Source organism: Rhyacophila brunnea, unplaced genomic scaffold (genome assembly GCF_057557595.1).
Source record: "Rhyacophila brunnea isolate RB1 unplaced genomic scaffold, BYU_Rbru_1.0 scaffold_3, whole genome shotgun sequence".
Taxonomy (NCBI): domain Eukaryota; kingdom Metazoa; phylum Arthropoda; class Insecta; order Trichoptera; family Rhyacophilidae; genus Rhyacophila; species Rhyacophila brunnea.
In genome coordinates, this window is record NW_028232965.1 from 36245153 (window position 1) to 36265584 (window position 20432).

At 34.4% G+C, this 20432-nt stretch overlaps 1 protein-coding gene across 5 annotated transcripts in view; it reads left to right on the forward strand.

Moving 5' to 3' along the window:
* Positions 1 to 19977, forward strand: part of LOC147068289 (uncharacterized) — a 70928-nt gene extending 50951 nt beyond the window's left edge. For 3 of the 5 annotated variants that reach the window (XM_085953083.1, XM_085953086.1, XM_085953085.1), the window contains exons 16-29: positions 1613 to 1673; positions 2407 to 2518; positions 3140 to 3206; positions 3296 to 3509; positions 5361 to 5465; positions 6390 to 6498; positions 6851 to 7019; positions 8099 to 8312; positions 8999 to 9238; positions 9374 to 9509; positions 12690 to 12905; positions 13019 to 13205; positions 15033 to 15117; positions 18813 to 19977. In XM_085953083.1, the coding sequence (XP_085809209.1) occupies positions 1613 to 1673; positions 2407 to 2518; positions 3140 to 3206; positions 3296 to 3509; positions 5361 to 5465; positions 6390 to 6498; positions 6851 to 7019; positions 8099 to 8312; positions 8999 to 9238; positions 9374 to 9509; positions 12690 to 12905; positions 13019 to 13205; positions 15033 to 15079 (1877 nt within the window). In that variant the 3' untranslated portion in view covers positions 15080 to 15117; positions 18813 to 19977. The remainder of the gene's footprint in view (positions 1 to 1612; positions 1674 to 2406; positions 2519 to 3139; positions 3207 to 3295; positions 3510 to 5360; positions 5466 to 6389; positions 6499 to 6850; positions 7020 to 8098; positions 8313 to 8998; positions 9239 to 9373; positions 9510 to 12689; positions 12906 to 13018; positions 13206 to 15032; positions 15118 to 18812) is intronic. The other 2 variants (XM_085953084.1, XM_085953087.1) reach the window with 1 other exon arrangement.
* Positions 19978 to 20432: the final 455 nt, after the last annotated feature.

A 20432-nucleotide genomic window follows, 5' to 3' on the forward strand; every position in this document is an offset into this window, starting at 1 on the left:
CTAATTTTGAAGCGTGAAATTCCAGTTTCAAAAACTTTATTTTCATTATTTTTAAGTCAAATGATGAATGACATGAGCGATGAACATAATGAACGAAAATAGTGTTGCTGTCATTCGCATTACGCACCAAAAAAATAATTATTAATTAAATTATACTTATGTAAATATTTTGTTTTCTGGTGATTTCTTAAAATAGAAGATTTGGATGACTTCATTAATTGAAGGCACCCTCCGAACAACAGTAAGGGGCACATTTCAATAAATGTGAGGAATGAAGAAAAACGTTTAACCAAATATTTTTACAGGAAAATGATATTTTTTTATTTATTGATATTATATTATTAACTTCTTCACCGCGGAGCATTTCATTGATATTTAATTACCACATAATTACCACGAAATAACATGCTAATTATATCTAACGGCCAAATAATGGCGACACAACAGGTGTGCTGTCAGCGCCATGGCCCCCACATCCTGAAGCGGGCCCCCAGGCTAGAATCTTCGGCGGCCCCCTACCTATCGCTAAGGATAAAGGCAGTGTGACGCTCTACAGTAGCGTTTTCCAAATGGTGAATGCGGTAAAATTAATGTGCATATTTAGTGTTTTTTTGTATATATTATGTACATCCATTTGAATTATGAAGTTGTCAAGTACACACAATACACTACACACAATACACAATTAAAAATTGTATTTTTAATAATAATATTATTGGAAGGAAAATAGCACTGCAGGCGACTTTTTTACTATTAAAGCAAATTGGTGATGTGTGTTTATCTCAGTTATCTGGTCGACTCGCCTCGCCGGGCCCCTCCTGAGCCCGGCCCCCAGGCTAGAGCCCTGTCAGTCCCCCCCCTTGTGGGGGCCATGGTCAACGCTGTAAGGATTAATAAAACATAGACTTCTATACTTCTCGACTTCATAGAATCTTCCTTTTTCTGCCTTTATTTCATTTAATTGATATTTGCGATTAGATGACAAGCTCACACCACTAACATCCGCCATCTCTGTTCTGCTTATCGTTGTGGATTAAGCAGTTTTCAAAACCTTACAGCACCATCTAGAAGTGAAGGATAAACCTTTTCGATTCTTCGAAAAGTTCATAGGGATCTACTTATCATTGTTTTATACTTAACTCAATATGCGAAATATGTGCCGCTTATCGTTGTTCGGGGGGAGTTCTTCAATTAATAATAATTATTGTGGAAATAATAATTTTACATACAGAAGACATTTTTCTTGGCAGTGGTAAAAAAATGATAATGGGATTAGGGACCAATTTTATAGCACTTTTTTCTGTTATTTTCTATGAGGCTTGTTCCTAAATTTATAGATGCCTGCATAAATAAAGTTCCAAATAATTAACAAGAATTTAGATATTATTTTATACATTTTCGGTATAAGTATAAATGTCTAGTTTATTCAACTAAATAATTGCTATAAATGCATATTTTTATTATTTTGAATGCAAGATCGATAATAATCGCCCGTAAAGTATTAACATATTAATTATATTACAGATTTTTACTAAATGGACACCTTTGTTATCATTTTTCTGTGTTTGCATTAGTTCTACAATCTGATTTATATTCACCTTTTTATTTTTAGATCAGCCAGCTAACGTGATCACTATTGATGACAAAAGTAAAATTGTTGAAGTTCAAGACATGTAAGTTTTTGTTAACAATCATCAATTTTTTCAAACAGGTGATGTATATGCAAATACATACACAATACACACAAAATACAATATGCAAAATATATTGTGAATGATTTGAAAAATAAGATTAGATAATATAAGATTAGATAGATATTTTCTTTTCTTCTTTCGACCATGTCCGATCCTAATAGGATCATATGGGCCTCCACAGTGTGGAGGTTTGTATTAACAGATTTTATTTTTACGAGAAATGGATATCAGCCACTTGCTCAACCTATTAGGTCCATACTCTGACGCATACACAAATTGAAAAACAATATGTGTACCTACTTGTCAGACCCAGGATTCTAACCTGAGACCCTCGTCTCTATAGGCCGGCTTTTAAGCCACGCGGCCATCAATAGATATATTCACTTTCGGACAGCACTTTAAAGCTTTAGCATTGCTTGTAAATCAGCCTTATAGTGTTTTTTTGTGATACACGTAGATATACTAAAATCTTTAATTTACCATTTCACATTATGTATTGCATTCTTAGGTCAGTCAAGAGGAATTTCGGCGCAAGCTTATTTATTGCCCTTTATTTTTGCATTGATATTTCTCATCAATACATAATACTTATTTTTTACCATAAAACTGAAGCCCAGGTTACGAATATTATATTATGTTATGGTTTTGATTAGGTCTGTACAGCAATGTAGAAAGTGAGATAATTTTGAATTGGCGAATATTATTGTTATAGACCCTTGGTGGAAAAAGAACCATTGTCTCCACAAAAAGTTACCACTCCCGACCAAGCGGATGCTGCTAAAACTAATTTATTGGCTAACCCAAAAGCTGATGAAATCCTACAAGTAAGTTTTTTCACTACTCTGATTCTTAACCACACACTATTGATTAAAATATAATTTATTTGAATTGAATCTAAAACATTAATAACCTTCTATATATATGCAACCACAGGCAAACACATATATATTCAAATTTATTAGCGCTAGGCTGTCAAACCGTGGATCGCGCGGGGTAGACCTTTTTTCATTTTTTAAATTTTTATTAGTGATCAACGAGAATGATTACTGACTTATTGGCCTTTCTTCAATAAACAGAAGCTGTTCTTTTTAATCGACTTCCGGGAAGTCAACTTCGAGAGTTTGATTATTCTTCAAACCTAGGAGCCCTTCCTTTTCTTTCATTGACGGATCGAAGTTTGAAATATATTGGGATATTGATGCAAACGGATTTCGTATCCAATAAATAGTTTTGTGTATCGGTTTTGTTAAAGTAATAATGAAGCTTGCTCATATTTAATCTTGCCATAGTTATTATTCTTTAAGTGCCGCCTACTTTAGGAAAGTTGGCAATCAATGCGATCTCCACCTTTTTGATACTGCCACCGAGGTTGTGCTCTTATGAAACCATATCCAAAGATTTTTCACGGATTGTGTTATTATTTTATTTTTATTTTTATTTTGCAGAATGTTGACTCGAAAGTGCGTATTAATGAGCTCGTAAATAAAAAAGAAATCTGTAACGATGCTATGGGTTAGTATGTATTTTCAAAAATTTATAGCTATCAGATATTTCCTGATTGATGTTATTCTGACAGTTATATCCATGATTTTTCCATACAGACTCTAACTGCAACTCGGTGTCATCTGATTCGTCGCTGAGTAGGTGCAGAAATCACTCATCCAGAAGACATGCTGATAAATGTCGTTCAGATTGTAAATACTCACCTTCCAGGCGATCTAGAAAGTCCAGGAGCCGATCCATCAGACATCAGACCTACAGGCATCGTCGATACAGATCAAGATCAAGCAGTAGATCGAGTTCATCCAGAAATAGGTTTGCTTTAAATTTTTTCAATAGTAAAATCATGGCAATGAACATGTAAGAGACTTGAAATTTGGTACAAACTAGTTGATGCCCGTAAGTGAATATAAATACCGCGTATCGTATTTAGTTATTCATTATCATTCTTCATAATCCTTAGGGGAAACTTTCTCCGTTTCGGACAATCCAGCACTGCCACTTTCCAATTTTTTTGACTGAGCGGTTTCTATAGTGAGTATCATAATCTCCTGTGGTACAAATCTAACTATCTTAGTTTTGGAGGTCCAGGTCTTCTTTTACACTCAGGTAATGCGTATATAGCACGGATTGCTTGTAGTTCCTCCTTATTCTATATGCATGACAGATCCAGCGCAGTCTTTCCATTTTTACATGCTACGTGATTGTTTCACCTACATAGAGTGAGTATACTTTATTCTATCTCAGCCTCTGAAAACTGTTTTCTTTGATGGTCTTAAAAGTTATTCACAGGACTCTCTTCTTAACAATATTTATCTTTCTAACAATGTGCCCAGCATTCTGGTCCAGGGCGCAGGAGAGTTTTATATTAATATTAGTTATATATTAAGAGATATTTTAATTTTCTTCGAGAGGGTCATGTTCTCCAGAAGCTTTTGGTGATCACAATTGAAGAATTATATCAGGCGATTTATTTCATTGTTTGGTGCTATTCATATTTGCAACAAAGGAGCCGAGATAAACAAATGATTTCACAGTTTCAAAATTAAACTAAAACAATGCCATGTCAATTTTATGAATTTGTAATTTGCTGCTATTTTCACAACCCGAAAACAGTACAAATATTGGATAGAAGGATGTGCAACATTTTTGAATGTTACGTGTTTTGTAACTTGTCTCATCAAAATGTCTTGTAAAAAATAAAAGTGTAGCCAGCTCAATCATGCTTTTTGTTGTACGAGCTAAGGGGAACTATTCGGTTGGACCCCGAGGCCCCCGTCTGTAATTTACTTTAATTGTGTCCAATTTGTGTTGTGAAATCCTGATTATTGTAAAAATATTCATATAAAATAAAGACAAGCGGGCGGGATCTTACAATAAAACATAGACTTCTATACTTCTCGACTTCATAGAATCTTCCTTTTTCTGCCTTTATTTCATTTAATTGATATTTGCGATTAGATGACAAGCTCACACCACTAACATCCGCCATCTCTGTTCTGCTTATCGTTGTGGATTAAGCAGTTTTCAAAACCTTACAGCACCATCTAGAAGTGAAGGATAAACCTTTTCGATTCTTCGAAAAGTTCATAGGGATCTACTTATCATTGTTTTATACTTAACTCAATATGCGAAATATGTGCCGCTTATCGTTGTTCGGGGGGAGTTCTTCAATTAATAATAATTATTGTGGAAATAATAATTTTACATACAGAAGACATTTTTCTTGGCAGTGGTAAAAAAATGATAATGGGATTAGGGACCAATTTTATAGCACTTTTTTCTGTTATTTTCTATGAGGCTTGTTCTTGTAATTGTAATTGTTATTGTAAAAATATTCATATAAAATAAAGACAAGCGGGCGGGATCTTACAATGTATAAAAAATAATTTATCACTCCCCTCGTAAATACATTCTAACTCTATGTATCTGTCATCCGTTCAAAAGTGACCTTAAAGCGTTGGGGTACAGTATGTATTTGTCAGAAAAGGTGATCATATCCTATTTTGGACCTGCATGCGTGACTTAATATATGACATATTTAACTTTACCATTATCATCAGTTTGTTTGGTCACATTACAACATACAATTGTTTTTGTTTAATGTATCACATGTGGATTTAGTAAATTAGGATACTTAACATAGTTTTTTTTTTTGATGAAAAGGCAATCCAGTAACTCCAGGAGCCGATTTGTCAGAAAAGATAGCTACAGACATCGGAGATCTAGATCAAGATTAAGGAGTAGATCGTTCAGCTCATCCAGGTCTAGGTATGCTCGAAATTATTTATATATGGCTTAATGAATTGAATGTGAAATGTTACACGTTTTGTTTGTCTGAAATCCAATTATTGTCCAGTCTTGTGACCAAAGGTGTTGGGGGTGTCCTTCATCTACTCTTTAGTCCAGGACTGATGTCAGTCACTTAGAATACAATTATCATGCAAGTCAATCGAGGATGCTTCAGGTATCTTTGTAAAAAATTAAAAATTAAAAATTTGTCAAGATGCATAAAGGTTTTTTGATTGTCAAAATCTTGATCATGAGTTTATCAGCTTTTTCTTCTTCTTCACTTGCATTTTGTATTTCATTTAACTATTGTTGCTCAATTAAGTATTCATTTGAGTGAGATTCAATTAACTATATTATTTCCATCTTTGTCTGGATGGTAAAAGTTTATAGTCTTAGATTTATTTTTTTCAGTATCGACACTGCAGTTTGTCCGTTTCTCACTCATGTTTATAAATTTATAAGAGCAAAATATTTACACACACACAACGTATTGGCACGCGTCCTAACGCAAGACTAAACCTGTTTTCGTATTGAAAAAGGTGACGGGGACCGGAGGAGATAGGAGCGACTGCATGGAAGTGCACAATTTTTGCATTATCAACGAAAATCTAAATTTAAAAAATGTACCAAATAGCGAATTGTACGAAAGTAGAACATACAAAAGTCGAGGGCCGCCTGTGGTTCAGATTCGATCCGCAAGATGTTATATAAAATAATTACAGGAAAGTTTTATTTTCATGTCGACCTGACGCAAACATTTCGCTTCCAATAGTCGCAATATAATAAATTACAAATTTGTTTTGATAATCAAATCTGACATAACTTATCAGTAATAACAAAGTGGTGTCATCCTATCACCTAATTAACACTTCTATATATCAATAAATACATATTTTTTTACAGAACATATCAATATAGGGATCACAGAAAGAGTCAATTGGATGAAACTAATGCAAAACAAGATGAAAAGCCATCTCGGCAAGTTAAAAAAGAATCAACGAGTAGTCTAGAGGCATGTATATTGTTACTAAAATGTAAATAAATAATGAAAAGTTACTACTACATACTCCAATTATTATTATTGGTGTAGTGGTGTTCAATAATATCTTTTTTATCAAATCTGCATAATGAGGAACAACCGCAGATCAGAAAAATTTAGAAAAATATTCATTCCGAATGGGACTTGAACCCATGTCCATTGCAGTCTGGTCAATGTCGTTTACCAATTATTAAACTAACAGTGCTATCAATAATCACGTCTTAACTTCCTAATAATGTGCATCTGAGGTCTTATTTAAAATCCTATTAATATTGGTGGTGATTTAATTCTCTACGAAAATCTGTTTCTAATTTGTATTTTTTAGATAAATAAAACTCGGATGAAATGGAAAATGTTTGACGAGATGATGGCACACTGCGCCTCTGTTGCAGAAAAACTTTTGGATTATTATCAGGGACATCCTGAAAAACATCCGCAGTACTTGCAAGAGTGGAAGAAATATTGGAAACAGCGAAATTGTGAATTGCTTTCCCGTAAGATACATATTATATTTCATTTAGGTTTGCGAGTATTTATCATTTCGGTCCCTCTACCCAACTCCATTCGACGCCACGGTAATCTATCGCTTAAAGATCCACCGATTGCGCGTCAGAGTAAATTAGTCGTGCAACTTCTTATTTGAATAAATTATTTATGTGTTTTTGTAATGCGCTTGCTCATTAGAGAAAATGAAATGTCACTGTGTACTTTCAGTATTGCAATTATGTACCTAATTGTTTGGTTCAAATTATAAAATGACAGATAATTTACTACGGTGATAATATTTCTCACCCTAGGATGTCAGTCGGAAAGGATTTTTGTATAATTAAAACGGAACTTACTGTTATATTATGAAAATCAAAGAACTCGCTTGAACCTTTTGAAATTAGACATTACACAATTGTAGGCGAAACATTTTTTAAACAAATTGTATGGAATCGTAAGTAACTTTTAAACATATGCACAATGTAATTAATACGATTTCTGTATACTATTTGATGGTAATAAGTACGTATACAAATTTAATTATTAAAAAAAAAGGAAAAGACATATTCTGACAAACATCTCGCCCGCGGAATCATTCGCAATTCAAACATGGGTGGAATAAAGATATCATTACAATCATCTTTTCGAACACTCATAAGCGAATCATTTTTTCCAAAAAAAAATATTGCATAGTATTATCCAATTTTAGGAAACATTTGAAAATGGCAAAGTTTTCAGTTGAAATCGGATTTTTCTTATTTCAAAATATATCACATTTCCATTACAAAAATAAAAGCGTTCTTCTTTCTAAATGATAAAGCGCTTTTGATAAATTCTTTGAGGTTAACCGTTGGCCGAGTAGGTAGCTCTTGTCACATGTTATTTGACAAATTTTACACAGGCGTTCATGACTTGAAATGGTTCTGAATCTATTTCTGTCTCCAAAGAATTGTTTATTTTCCCAAAAGTTTTTGAACCTTTCTTTCTGTACAATTTATTTTATGCAGCTGTTTCTAGGTATCTTTCAAAACGATTGTTGTTATTTTATAATATCATTATGATTTCTTTTTAAACATCCTCTTTGCAGAGAAAATAGATACGGCCAATTACAATTTCAAACCGGAGTGGACAATATTTTGGACTAACAAAATGAAAGAATTACATGAAGCCAATATGGTGAGAAAGAAAGCTGAGATACGCAAGAAATTCAATATCGGTGAATTGGAAAAACCTGTAGATTTAAAAGTGACTGTTGATTCTACATATGAAGATCCAAAGCTTGCAATAATCAAATCTTCAAGGTAGATTGTTATCCAATGTCAATGTTGTATATTGTGATTGCTAAGCCAAACATGTGTAAGAGACATTCTGGTAAAAATGGGTTTTAGTTTAGTTAGTTTTTTGGTACGGCATTAGTGAAAAATATATCAACTATATAATACTCTTCTGAAAAGTTGTAGATTGTCCCTTACGCCTCCTTGGCTTAGTTCTCTTGAATTATTTAAATATAGCATGTGGACAGTGAATAATATCCAATATCTCGCTAATCCTAAAAGTGCTTTATATAAAAAAAATTACCATTTTCTGTTTCTAAGCGGAGCATATGGGTTTCCACAGAGTGATGATTATATTAACAGACTTTTATTTTAAAGAAGGATTTGTTTTTAACCATTCACTTGACCCATTGGGTGCATGCTATGGAATAAATGCAGATTGAAAAAACAACATATGATTATCAGTAGATATGGGATTGAACGCGTACCCACAATAATATATGTTAAAGAAATATTTTAGAATATATTACACCATGGTTCTATCCATGGCTTTAGAGCCGGAATGCAAAGTTATGAAGTGTCAACTCCACTACTTGTATATTATAATATTACATTATATGTTTATGAAATGGATCCCTGATACCACTTTTCTATGTGCTCCACATATGCTATGATCATAAATAATGTGAAATTTACATTAAAATGCTTTTTAGGAAAAGATCGCTTTCACCGATGGAAAAGAAGTCTCCGAGCACAGAGAGAGCGGGCCATTCAACTCGTCCTATTGGATCGTCTTACAAAACGACGCGCATCGATTCAAGATCATATGTTTCTAAAACACATGATTATAAATCGTACGTTTCCAAATCATACGTTTCTAAATCAAATGTGTCTAAATCTTCTGATTCTTATCGTAAATGTTCTAATGAATGGCATAGCAGTTACAACTCAAGGTGAGTTGAACCTTTAAATATCCAAAATAAACAGGATGTGTCTTGAGCTTTATTATATTATATTTATTATTTTTAATCTTTTTTAGAAAATCACTTTTATTTTTGATATGAATGATATGATTGTATGTGATATAGGCGACGGTCTCCCGACGGCTTTGAAGATTTAGATTTGCTTTCCATTCTGAGGATCCTCGCCGCCCTTGAGAATTATCTCGGAAGTGTGGGACCAAAAATTATTAGCCTTTTGGCGAAAGCTCTAAAAATGGAAAAGGTTTGTTTCTACTCAATTCTCAACTTGCTAATTATCTTATCAAGTAAACAGCTTATGAATTTTTTTAGCAGTACTTGTACGGTAGGAATTTGCAATGAATATGATAGAAATGTAATTATGTAAAATCTTATCATGGCCCCCACATCCTAAAGCGGGCCCCCAGGTCAGGATGTTTGGCAGGCCCCCTTATCTATTGCTATGGGTAAAGACAGTGTAACGCTCTGCAGTAGCGTTTCCTAAATGGTGTATTCGGTAAAATTAAGGTGTATGTTACGATTTTTTGTAGTTTTTAATATGTACATCCATTTGAATTATGGAGTTGTCGAGTATCAGCACACAATTAAAAACTGCATCACACTACCACATATTAGTTAGAACAGGTACTTGGTAATGTTTTTTTTACACTATACTATTAAGGCATCTATTGGAAAATTCCGGTTAACTGCCGAAAGCGAATTTACTCGCCGTAATTACACCAATTATTCTTACGTTAATTACTACCAATTAACGAATTGCGGCATAGAAGAGGTTAAATGTGTTTAGATATTGATACCGGCCTTTCTCTGTCGAGGAGAATGGTGAAGGCCGTATCACTAGCAGGCCAGAAGCGGGGTGGAATTGAGAGAAACGCTGGCAGGAGTTTATTATATCGCTATGCAGCGTATTGTCGTTAGCGGTTGTAGGTAATGGCGATTTGGCGGGCTGCAGACGCAGGTCGCTGGCTGGAGATGCTTGTCGATCGAGGCAAGAGTCAGGGCTTGCGGCTCGGCGTGCTGCCGACGCGGTCTTTTCTTTTGCTGGCGATGCTGTGGCTTTTCGGTGTCCGAGGCAAGAGAGTCAGGGCTTGCGGCTTTGGGTGCTGCCGACGCGGTCTTTTTGGCTGGGCTGGAGGTGCTTATTGCTTGGCTTGGCGCCGACGCGGTCTTTTTTGCTGGACATCTTGTGGCTTGGGATGCTGGCTGTTCGGCGTCCGAGGCGAGAGAGTCGGGGCTTGCGGCTTGGCGTGCTGCCGACGCGATCTTTTTGGCGGGGCTGGAGGTGCTTATTGCTTTGCTTGGCGCCGACGCCGTCTTTTTTTGCTGGACATCTTGTGGCTTGGGATGCTGGCTGTTCGGCGTCCGAGGCGAGAGAGAGCTTTTCGCGCCCATCCAAATGACAGATCCGCGGCGTCCTGGCTCTCTGTCGGTCGCGAACCTCCCTGTTTTACCGACGGATTTCTCGCGACGGCGCTGTTTCGTGTGGCCATTTTCGGTAGACCGCGTCTGTGTTTTGGCGGGAGCGCGGACGAATTTTGAAGTCGGATTTGAGGAGGCGGGCTCCGCTCGGCCGAGGGTTGCGAGAACCGCGAAGAGTGGACGTAGGCTGTGGTGTTATGGGAAAGTTGATGGTTCGGTCCGTCCTTTGAGGTGGTCTCCTGTGGGAGACCTTCATCCGGTATCAATATAAGTTAGCTACAAGATGAATCTATTAGGTCAGTACTTCTCAAAGTGGGGGGCGCGGCCCCCTAGGGGGCGGGGCCGTGGAGCTTCTGCCAGGGAGCCGTGAATTATTTCGAAAAAACAAAAATCATAACGTGATCACTGGACAGTACTTGATACAAATCAGTGAAAATGTCGAGGTCGATTTTTTACATGATCACATTACCTACCTACTTTATCCGATATGGATAAGAATTGTAGAACTTAGTAATGAACTTCGCCATAACGTTCATGACAAAAAATCTTTCTTCCCACTTTAGTGATGAAAAATGGATGTGTTTTGCTTCATTTTTGGCAGTTTAGTAAATGAATTGAATCTTTCTCTTCAGAGAAAAGATATCAACATTTTAATTCTGAATATCAAACTTCAAGCTTTCTTCATGGTCAAAAGGTATTATTAATCCAGGATGCACTGACATGTTTTCATGCTTGATTGAGAGTGTCTTACCACCAATGAAATATCACTCTCGACTTCGATTAAAAGGTTCATACTTGATCACATTGTCGAATCACGATTTTTCAACATATACATACCTATTTCCCAAACTTAAATGAATACCAAAAGTACAGTTGCATACGAACACCATTTACTAAATCCTTTAAATATGATCATATTACGTGGGCAGCTCAAGAAGAATCGGTTGATATTAGATCAAATAATTCCCTTGAAGTTGAATTTAATGAAAGAAGTCTTGCAGAATTTTGGATAAGGTGACAGCAAGAATATCCGTCAATCCCAAAAGCAGCATCGTTAATCATAATTCCTTTTGCGACAACATATTTTTCTGATTTAGGAGGCCGTGGTATGAAAAAGTTTGAGAAGCACTGTATTAGATAACAGGGATTCTTACCAACCAGTATAAAATATTGGATTTTAAAAATATACAAAATAAAATACTACAGCATTTTAAATATTTTTTTTTAATTTTCTGTTTGTGACATCTGTTGATTGAATCTTTAGTACAATATTTAGTAAAACAGTTCACTGCACAGAACACAATGATGTATTCATGTTTCCGTGATGGAAAACACTCTTTCCGTGGTGAAAAGTACGGAATTTGTCAATAATTTTCAGATATTTTATGGGTTATCAAATGAAAATAAATTACGCTATATAATACAAGCAGTTGTTTAAATCTTTGGGCCGCAATTGGTTTTTTTATTTAGAACTAAACTTAAAATTCTGAAGAAAAATAAATGAAAGTTTTTATTTATTGAACTTTGAACCTCCCTATCTCACTTTAAATATATTTTTTTGTCTTTTCTGTTTTTTAAATCATATTAAAGTGTCTTTTTTTATTTATTTTCAAAAAATGAAATGATTTAAATACATACTTTTTAAGTTATTGATATTTTGATTGTTGGAAGTCATTTTTGTATTCTATATACAAAAATAAAGTCGGCCGACTCGCCATGCCAGGCCCCTCCCGAGCCCGGGCCCCCAGACTAGAGCCCTGTCAGCCCCCCCTTGTGGAGGCCAAGGGGGACATGCTCTAGATAGCTTTGGGCTTAGCAGGGTTTAATTGAATTTAAAAAACTAACCAATACCATCTGCAATTTGTATTGTTAGTTCAATGAAAACAAATAAGCATGACTGGCAAAGTTTAGTGTGCACTATTTATGTTGGATCTCAACAGCCTACCTCCACCCTTCTCCACTGGTGTTCAATATAACGTCAGTTATTGTTCCTATGATATTTCAGGAGAAACCCAATTCTTCAGATGAGATTCTTGATGATAGTGAGGATTGCCTCCTGCTAGAAACGGTGAATGAAAAATTGAAAGGTCAATTGATGGCTGGTATGATTGATAAAATGGTTATCTATACCGCCGAAAAAGCCATCAAGATGACGACTTTACTTGTCCGCCAAGCTTCGAAGAGAGAACGCCAACGAAAAGATAAGGCCAAGAATGAAGTGGTGAGATTTATATAATATTAAATTTAAGCAATGTTATTCATGTACCTATATGTCAAAATATTCATTGTTTTTTAATTCAATTTTCTTTAAAAACAATTCATGTATATTTTTAGAAATCACCTGACAAAATTGAAAGCATCCATGCCATTGATGAAGTAGCCATTGCAAATGAAATAGTGGAGGCACTTATCGCCCAAGGGCATACAAATGTCACCGCCAAAAAATTGGAAGTCCTCATTAATGCAGTAGTTAGCATGTCAAAGGCTTCCATGTCCTTTAATGAGCCCTTTTCAATTGCAAGTAAGTGTTAAACTGTTTTGTAAATGTTATAGAAAACCTTTTTAACGATCACAGCACAGTTATTTTCGCTGTATCCAATAAATCCAAAAGCAACTTGTTTTTTTTTTACATGTGTTCACTGAGCAATATTAAATTTTGCCTTCCAAACTCAAAATTTGAGTGCAAAAGAAATTTAATACAATACGGAAATGAAAATTGCGCCATAAGTGCAAGAACGTAGTGGATGCGCGGGGGCGGCGCGGCGGCGTCTTGCGAAACTCAAACGTATAACCGTGTCTAAAATGTTCGTAGACAGTGTCTTTTTTGGGGCATAATACGTATGGTTATACGTTTGAGTTTCGCAAGACGCCGCCGCGTCGCGCCCGCCAATTCACTACGGCCGAGCACTAAGTCAAACTCAACTGCATTTTCTTTCTGGCTTATCTTCCTAAAATTTTTCGTACATTGTTCTCTTTGTCGTTTGTGATGTTGTTGGTTCTACAATTCTTCCGCATGCCAAACGTGGCACACGTGCCATGTGTTAACCTATGTAGCATTCTGTCTAGCTTACACATACAGAACCTGAAAAAATAAACATAAATTGGCAACAGTGTCAATTTAAAATAAAGTCTGGCCCGCATAATATCATGTGAGCGTTTCGTGTCACTTGAGACTCTTGAGAGACTGATGTATTTTTTTAAAAATCTTTATATTTAATCGACATGTAATTAGAATAACAAGAAAACAATTGATCGATATATGCCGGGAGATTTTAGTAAGGTCGCGCACCGAGGGCCGCGATTTTCTTTGAAAAAATTAAACTTATTAAATATACATTTTTTGGCGATAAATTGATAGTATATCATATCGTCACTGTTCTGGCAGAAAACACTAATTCGAAAAAATGACATATTGAGTTAGTACCAAAATGTTCCTTATTTCAAACTTGACCGTCTGGAAACCTTCTTAATAAATAAACAGTCTTTATTTTAAAGTCACCCTTTTTACGATTACTTAATAAACTGACATGATGACCATTATTTCAAAAATTTTGACAACTTCAAAGTCAAATTACTCAAAACTAGTATTCTCCAGTTAGTGTGTTCTGCCAGAACAGAGACGATATAGACTTACCAAATAAATACACGGTGTGTCATTTGCGCCACCATTTATCCAAAGACATCAAAACCAAATGGTTTACAAAATGTCAGGGTTGTCACAAAACTTATACAGAGAATTCTCGTACGTGATTATTACTGATAAAACTGGTGCAGGTTTATCAACGGGAACAGGTTCATCAACAGTGGGAATCAAGACATCTTGTTCCTCGTCATCAAAATCGATATTGAAATCACTGTCTTCAGATTCAACAGTGAGGCCAACCCTGTACATCAAATCTTCGATCAGTTGGGCATTTTCAGATCAAAAAGTTTAACACTATGTGAATGAAATAAGTCCCGACACTCTTGTAAAATAAACAAACACTAACTCACAATACAGATTACAATGATAAAAAAACACGAAATCGTACCAGTAAATTACGAAATAATAATTTGCCAAAAGTCTACAAGTAATAATTATGAAACTATCATAAAAGAAATAAACTATACAGTCACAATATTTCAGCCATAATATAAAATTAGATACGTCAAACACAAATACAGAAACTCACTGATAAGTTGCACGACGGGGAATTCCAAATTATCTCGGTGAAAATATACGCGATACATGCAAACGTGTGGCATAACCCTGCTTAGCGACACGTTTCGGTAATAAGATTGATTCTTACGTCAATATTTTTAGAATAAAATTGTAAAGTTTGATTATTAAAAGTTCCTGTTGTTTTAGGTTTCCTGACAGAATTGTTTCAGAAGAAACAGAAAATATGTGAATAGGAAGAAAGAGAGGAGGCTTTGAATGCAACAATGGCTAAGTAAATAAACACTTTCATATATCCACTATTTAACATTTATTTTACATTAAACAGATTGTTAGGCATTATTCTTAAGACTTTGACGAACTCTTGTGTAAAACTATGACACCGGCTTTAAAACATCGTAAGTAATAGTGAATTCAGCTTCAAGGAGATTGTATTGAAAAATAAAATTGTTTCCTACCATACTTTGATGTTTTTTATGAGGCTGCAATTTTTCAGCCTACCTTAGTGTTTTTTTCTCTTGGCTTAAGGGCGGACGTGCTCAGCGTGGGTCAAAATGGAGCTTTTGTTCTATTTTCAAAGCATGATCCTGGACATACCTCAAAAGTTGTAGATAATCTATTTATATAATTTTGAAGCCTTATTATCCTTTATATTTATTTTAAACATTTGATGACTGCATTAAGTATTTTTATTACATAACATAGTATTCTTTCAAACCTCTCGCTCTAATGTTTTAGAGTATAGTCATATTTCGGTACATAACTGTGCAGTGGTGTTAAGATTTTTTACATTTATTAATTTTTAAACGCATTTATAAAACCATTAGTATAATTATTGACAAGATAATTTTTGTAAAATATTCACGATAAAAAATTATATTGATAATCTCCCAAATTTGACAAGAATTAGGCATTTTATTATTCAAAAAATGGGCAAGATTAACACATTTGAAGATAATTCTAAAGATACTCATTATAAGCTATGTCTTTGACCATTCAAGCAGTGGCGGCCGGTGATCATAAAATTAGGGAGTGCATGCAAAGACATGCATTTTCCTTTTTGTGGTATTGAAAAAAATCGGCAATAGCCTTCAGAGTGGAGGTAGGCTTATGCTTAAATATATAATACATCTTGGGGGCGGATTGAGAAACGAAACGACGCTCATATTCACTGACAGCATTTATTTATTGTCAAAGTTATAAAGTCCAAGCTTCTGGATATGATAGGTATGATGCAAAAGGCATACAAACTCTTTTCGATTTTTATTGTAATACATTTCATATGTGCCAACGTAGTTTCCACGTTTGACACTCCTAACTTCCATAAATTATAACTGATGCAAGTATTTTAGACAATATGTCATTAGTACAAAGCCGTAAACTCCTCATTTGTGTAGCTCCGATAGGTAGTACGCGGGTTATGGTCGGTTGAAGTTCACATACTGACGCAATTCGGGCATATCTTATACTCCCCTTTCGGTTATTTGCATCCCACATTCTCCGCATATACCTACGCGCTGTATTATTTTGATAAATACTATGGATCGGTGATTTTTCAACGGGATATAGTTACTATCTGTTAAAAAATTGCTAATACTTTGTACACCTCAACTCCAGAATTGCACTCCAAATGGGACTGATTTGAAAGACGTATTCAAAATAAAAAATACTTCGGTAACACGAATATTGTATTTGATAGAATAATTTATATTTCTTTTCTTCAATAATTGACATTGGAAAATTGCTTTGTTCATCTTCTTAAAAAATATTTTATCCTCTTTTACGTTCAAAATAACGCTCATACTCCACATACACTATTGAAATACCTAATATTGTAGAAATTGTTACAATGTAACGCTTTTGTTAAATAACTACTTCTCTTAGAGTAGTATAAGTAGGTACGTAAAAAATTGTAGTATGTATATTATATTATGTAAAGGTTATTAATAGTTTATCAATTACTTACTTACAAGTTTACTTTGCTCTAGGCATAATAAAATTATTTAATTTTTAAAGGTAAAATAATTATAAAATTGGTATTTGTATGTTGAGATTGCTACACCTAACTTAATGAACACAATATCACTCTAATCGATATTTTGATCGATTCAATATTATATGGCAAACAACGTAGCATTTACCTCATAACGTACGAAATAATAATATAATAATTTGAAATATTACGCGGGAATCTTGTACCGACTTCAAAAGCGTTTGTGAGTTGTTATTGTTCGTGCCAGTCAAACACAGCATTGTCGTGAAATGTCGTCTGCGCTCGTAAGCTCAGATTGGGAGGCACAGTGTCCCAAGTGAGGTAAATATTGCACGTTCGGAAATAAAAAAAGATCACAACTGAGCCCACATTATCGGCAGCGTGAAAAAAAAATCATCGCCAGGCGGTTCGATTTCTCTCCTGCACAATTAATACTACGAAGGACGTACCTACGCATACATGCAGGCCGCCAGAAATTACGCGCATTTTATGCGTGCAGACGGGCGACAAATTAAAGATATTTTACAATAATTAATTCATACAATATGTAGGTATTTGAATACGTACTTATTATTACATAGTTACGTAATAATTTGGGAGATCAGTGCACATTTGCTCCTATACAAGAGCCGTCCCTGCATTCAAGTGTGATAAACATCCTACGAATAATGATTGCTTTATAATAATTATTGACCTAAGAATAAGGTAGTGTTTTTTTTAAATACGCCATTTCTTTTGGGATTCCCCAGTGGTTAAGCTACAACATACGGCCGTAGCCATAATTTGACAAACTATAATTGAAGTAGGGAGTAAAATGATGTTAACGCGCGTGTTTGAACATGTACCGCTTAAAAAAAAATATTTTTTTTTTCGTTTAGGTCATGTTCAAACACGCGCGTTAACATCATTTTACTCCCTACTTCAATTATAGTTTGTCAATTTATGGCTACGGCCGTTTGTTGTAGCTTAACTACTGGGGAATGCCTTCTACTGCCCCCCTGAAAGCCTCCAGCGCCCACAAGGGGGCTAAAACTTCATTAATACGAATTCCATGGGACCGAAAATCGAAAAAAAATTCGAATTACAAAATATTAAATGTATGGGAGAAAAATATTAAAATCTAGATTTTTTTTTTTTTTTGATTTTCATTAATTTTGTTTTTGATGTGCCATAGATGTGCCTACCAAAATTCCGATACAATTCTTTCAAATTAAAATCTGTGCAAATACCGTGTCATTGATACATAAATTGATGTTGCCAAGTAGCTAGAAACAATCAACAATTAAATACCTACAGCCTTGAAAAATGTGAGTTATTGTTTTTCCTTTGAGTGGAGTGCAGTTGTGCCTCTGATGACATACTGCTGTGTGTGTCAATGGGTCATAAAATGTCAGGATTATTTTTCTTACCTTCATAAAATAAGTAATTTTTGATGTTTTAAGAAAAGTCTGTCACAATTATCAATGACTAGCTCATGATATAGTGTACTTTATTACGATTTATTGAATATTTTTATATGCCAGGACTCTGAAATCATTTCGAATTACGGAATTCGAATTAAAGGAATCGTTTTATATGAAAATAATGTTCAAGGGACTTTTTTTCCATGAAAATTTCGAATTACGGCGAATTTCGATTTATTAGTGTTCTTACTAACGAGGTTTTACTGTAAAATTTATTTTTTGTGTGGTCAACCATTAATGAATTATAATTACATTTATTTATTAGATCGTAAAAACCTGCAAGTTTGCCTCCGACATCATTGCGGGGAGTCCATGGTGGCCGAATTAGTAGGGGTCATCTATTGGACCACAAAAATGTATATGTATTGTATTTTTTCAAGGATACAAAGGGTTGAACAAATGGCTAATAACCGTTTCTCATAAAAGAGTCTGTTAATATAACCACCCCTTTGTAGAGTCCCATAATTATTATGCTTCACTTGTTATATCTATATTGTTTCTTTTTGATTTCAGGTTTTCAATAGGTATTGCAGATAATTAGAAACTGAAGTAGTTTTGTTGAATTCGACCCATACTCTGATTTTAACAATTAAAAAAAAAATAATAATGTCCAAAATTTCTTTTTTTCATTGAACATACTCACACATTAATGTATAATTACAAAAAACATATTTAACCTAATACCTATGTCAGATCTTTGACTCAACAGTCCTGGAAGAATCTCTGTAGGATAAGTACCAAACAAATTTATATTCAGTGTCTAATTAATTAAGGTTAGGGCAGAGAAATGACAATAACAATTCAAGATCAACATTGATACTATTGATACACAGCTGATGACTATATCATTTCTGCAATCTATCAATGATAATTTAAGGTTGAAGAGAGCTTATACTTCTAGGCTTAGTAATATGTTATACACCGTAAACTCAGTTCTGATGGTTACCATTTCATTAAGAATTCATGTGTCATTTTCAAAAACAATGCCTTTCAAAATTTATATATTGCGATGCTCTGAAGGTGTTCAATAAGGCTTTTCACAATGCTCGAAATCATGCTGAAAATTTTATGTAATCATAAATAAATAATTGCATATTTTATCGATTGAGTATTACTATTTTATTCCTTTCTCAATAAAACAGTACGATTGTTACCTGATGCACCTCGGGGTGATAGAACAACAGTACAATAATCATGGTTAATAAGATGACGCCAAACTTATACTGTAATCATATGAATTCTCTTTGAGCCAATAAATGATATTTGTTGTGATACATGCATGTGACAAAATGATATTTACGGTTGGAACCAAATAATGTGATAATTATGATGCCTCCATCAGAAGGCCGGCCCCTTTGACGGGAAGTCAATTATCTTACTGACTCGATAACAGGTGCTTTAGTAATGTGGATAGTTAGTTGTTTTTTAGAATTTAATAAAATTATAAACTATGACGCGGTGACCTCTTTCAAAAACATATTTTTATATATAAAATGTCATTAAAAATCGAGTCTGATTTTGAAAAACCAGCATATATGACGATCGATTAAATGTTTGCCACATGATGATCACATCATGAAAAGAATCTTCTAGGCAACAAAAATAACCTGTCTTTATATATTATTGTTATAACTACTGTATGAATTTAATTTGAATAAATTAAAAAAAAAATTTCATTTTGTAGTGTTTTTATTTGTCTTACTTTACAAAATATTAAAACTCCTGTGGAAGTATAGAATAAAACTGCGACCTTAGAGCGGCATGTGATTAGAAATGTCATTGAAAACTGGTATCATATCGAAAAAAAGTACCAGTGTCACATCGAAAAATATAGAGGCTAACGCATCAGTTTGTAATGTTGTGGGTCCTAGGTTCAAACCCTGGGTCTGGTGAAAAAAATCACATTGTTTTTCAATGTGTATTTAGACCTAATAGGTTGAGCAACTAGCAACATAAATATCTGTTATACAAACCTCCACTCTGTGGCCCATATGATCTTCGGATCAGACATGGTAAAAAATAAATTACAAAAGATTTAGTGTTTTCTTAAAAAATATATATGATATTATGATAAAGTTATTATAGTCATGTAGCTATTCAATAAAATTAGAGGCTTAAAACATTAATTTGCTA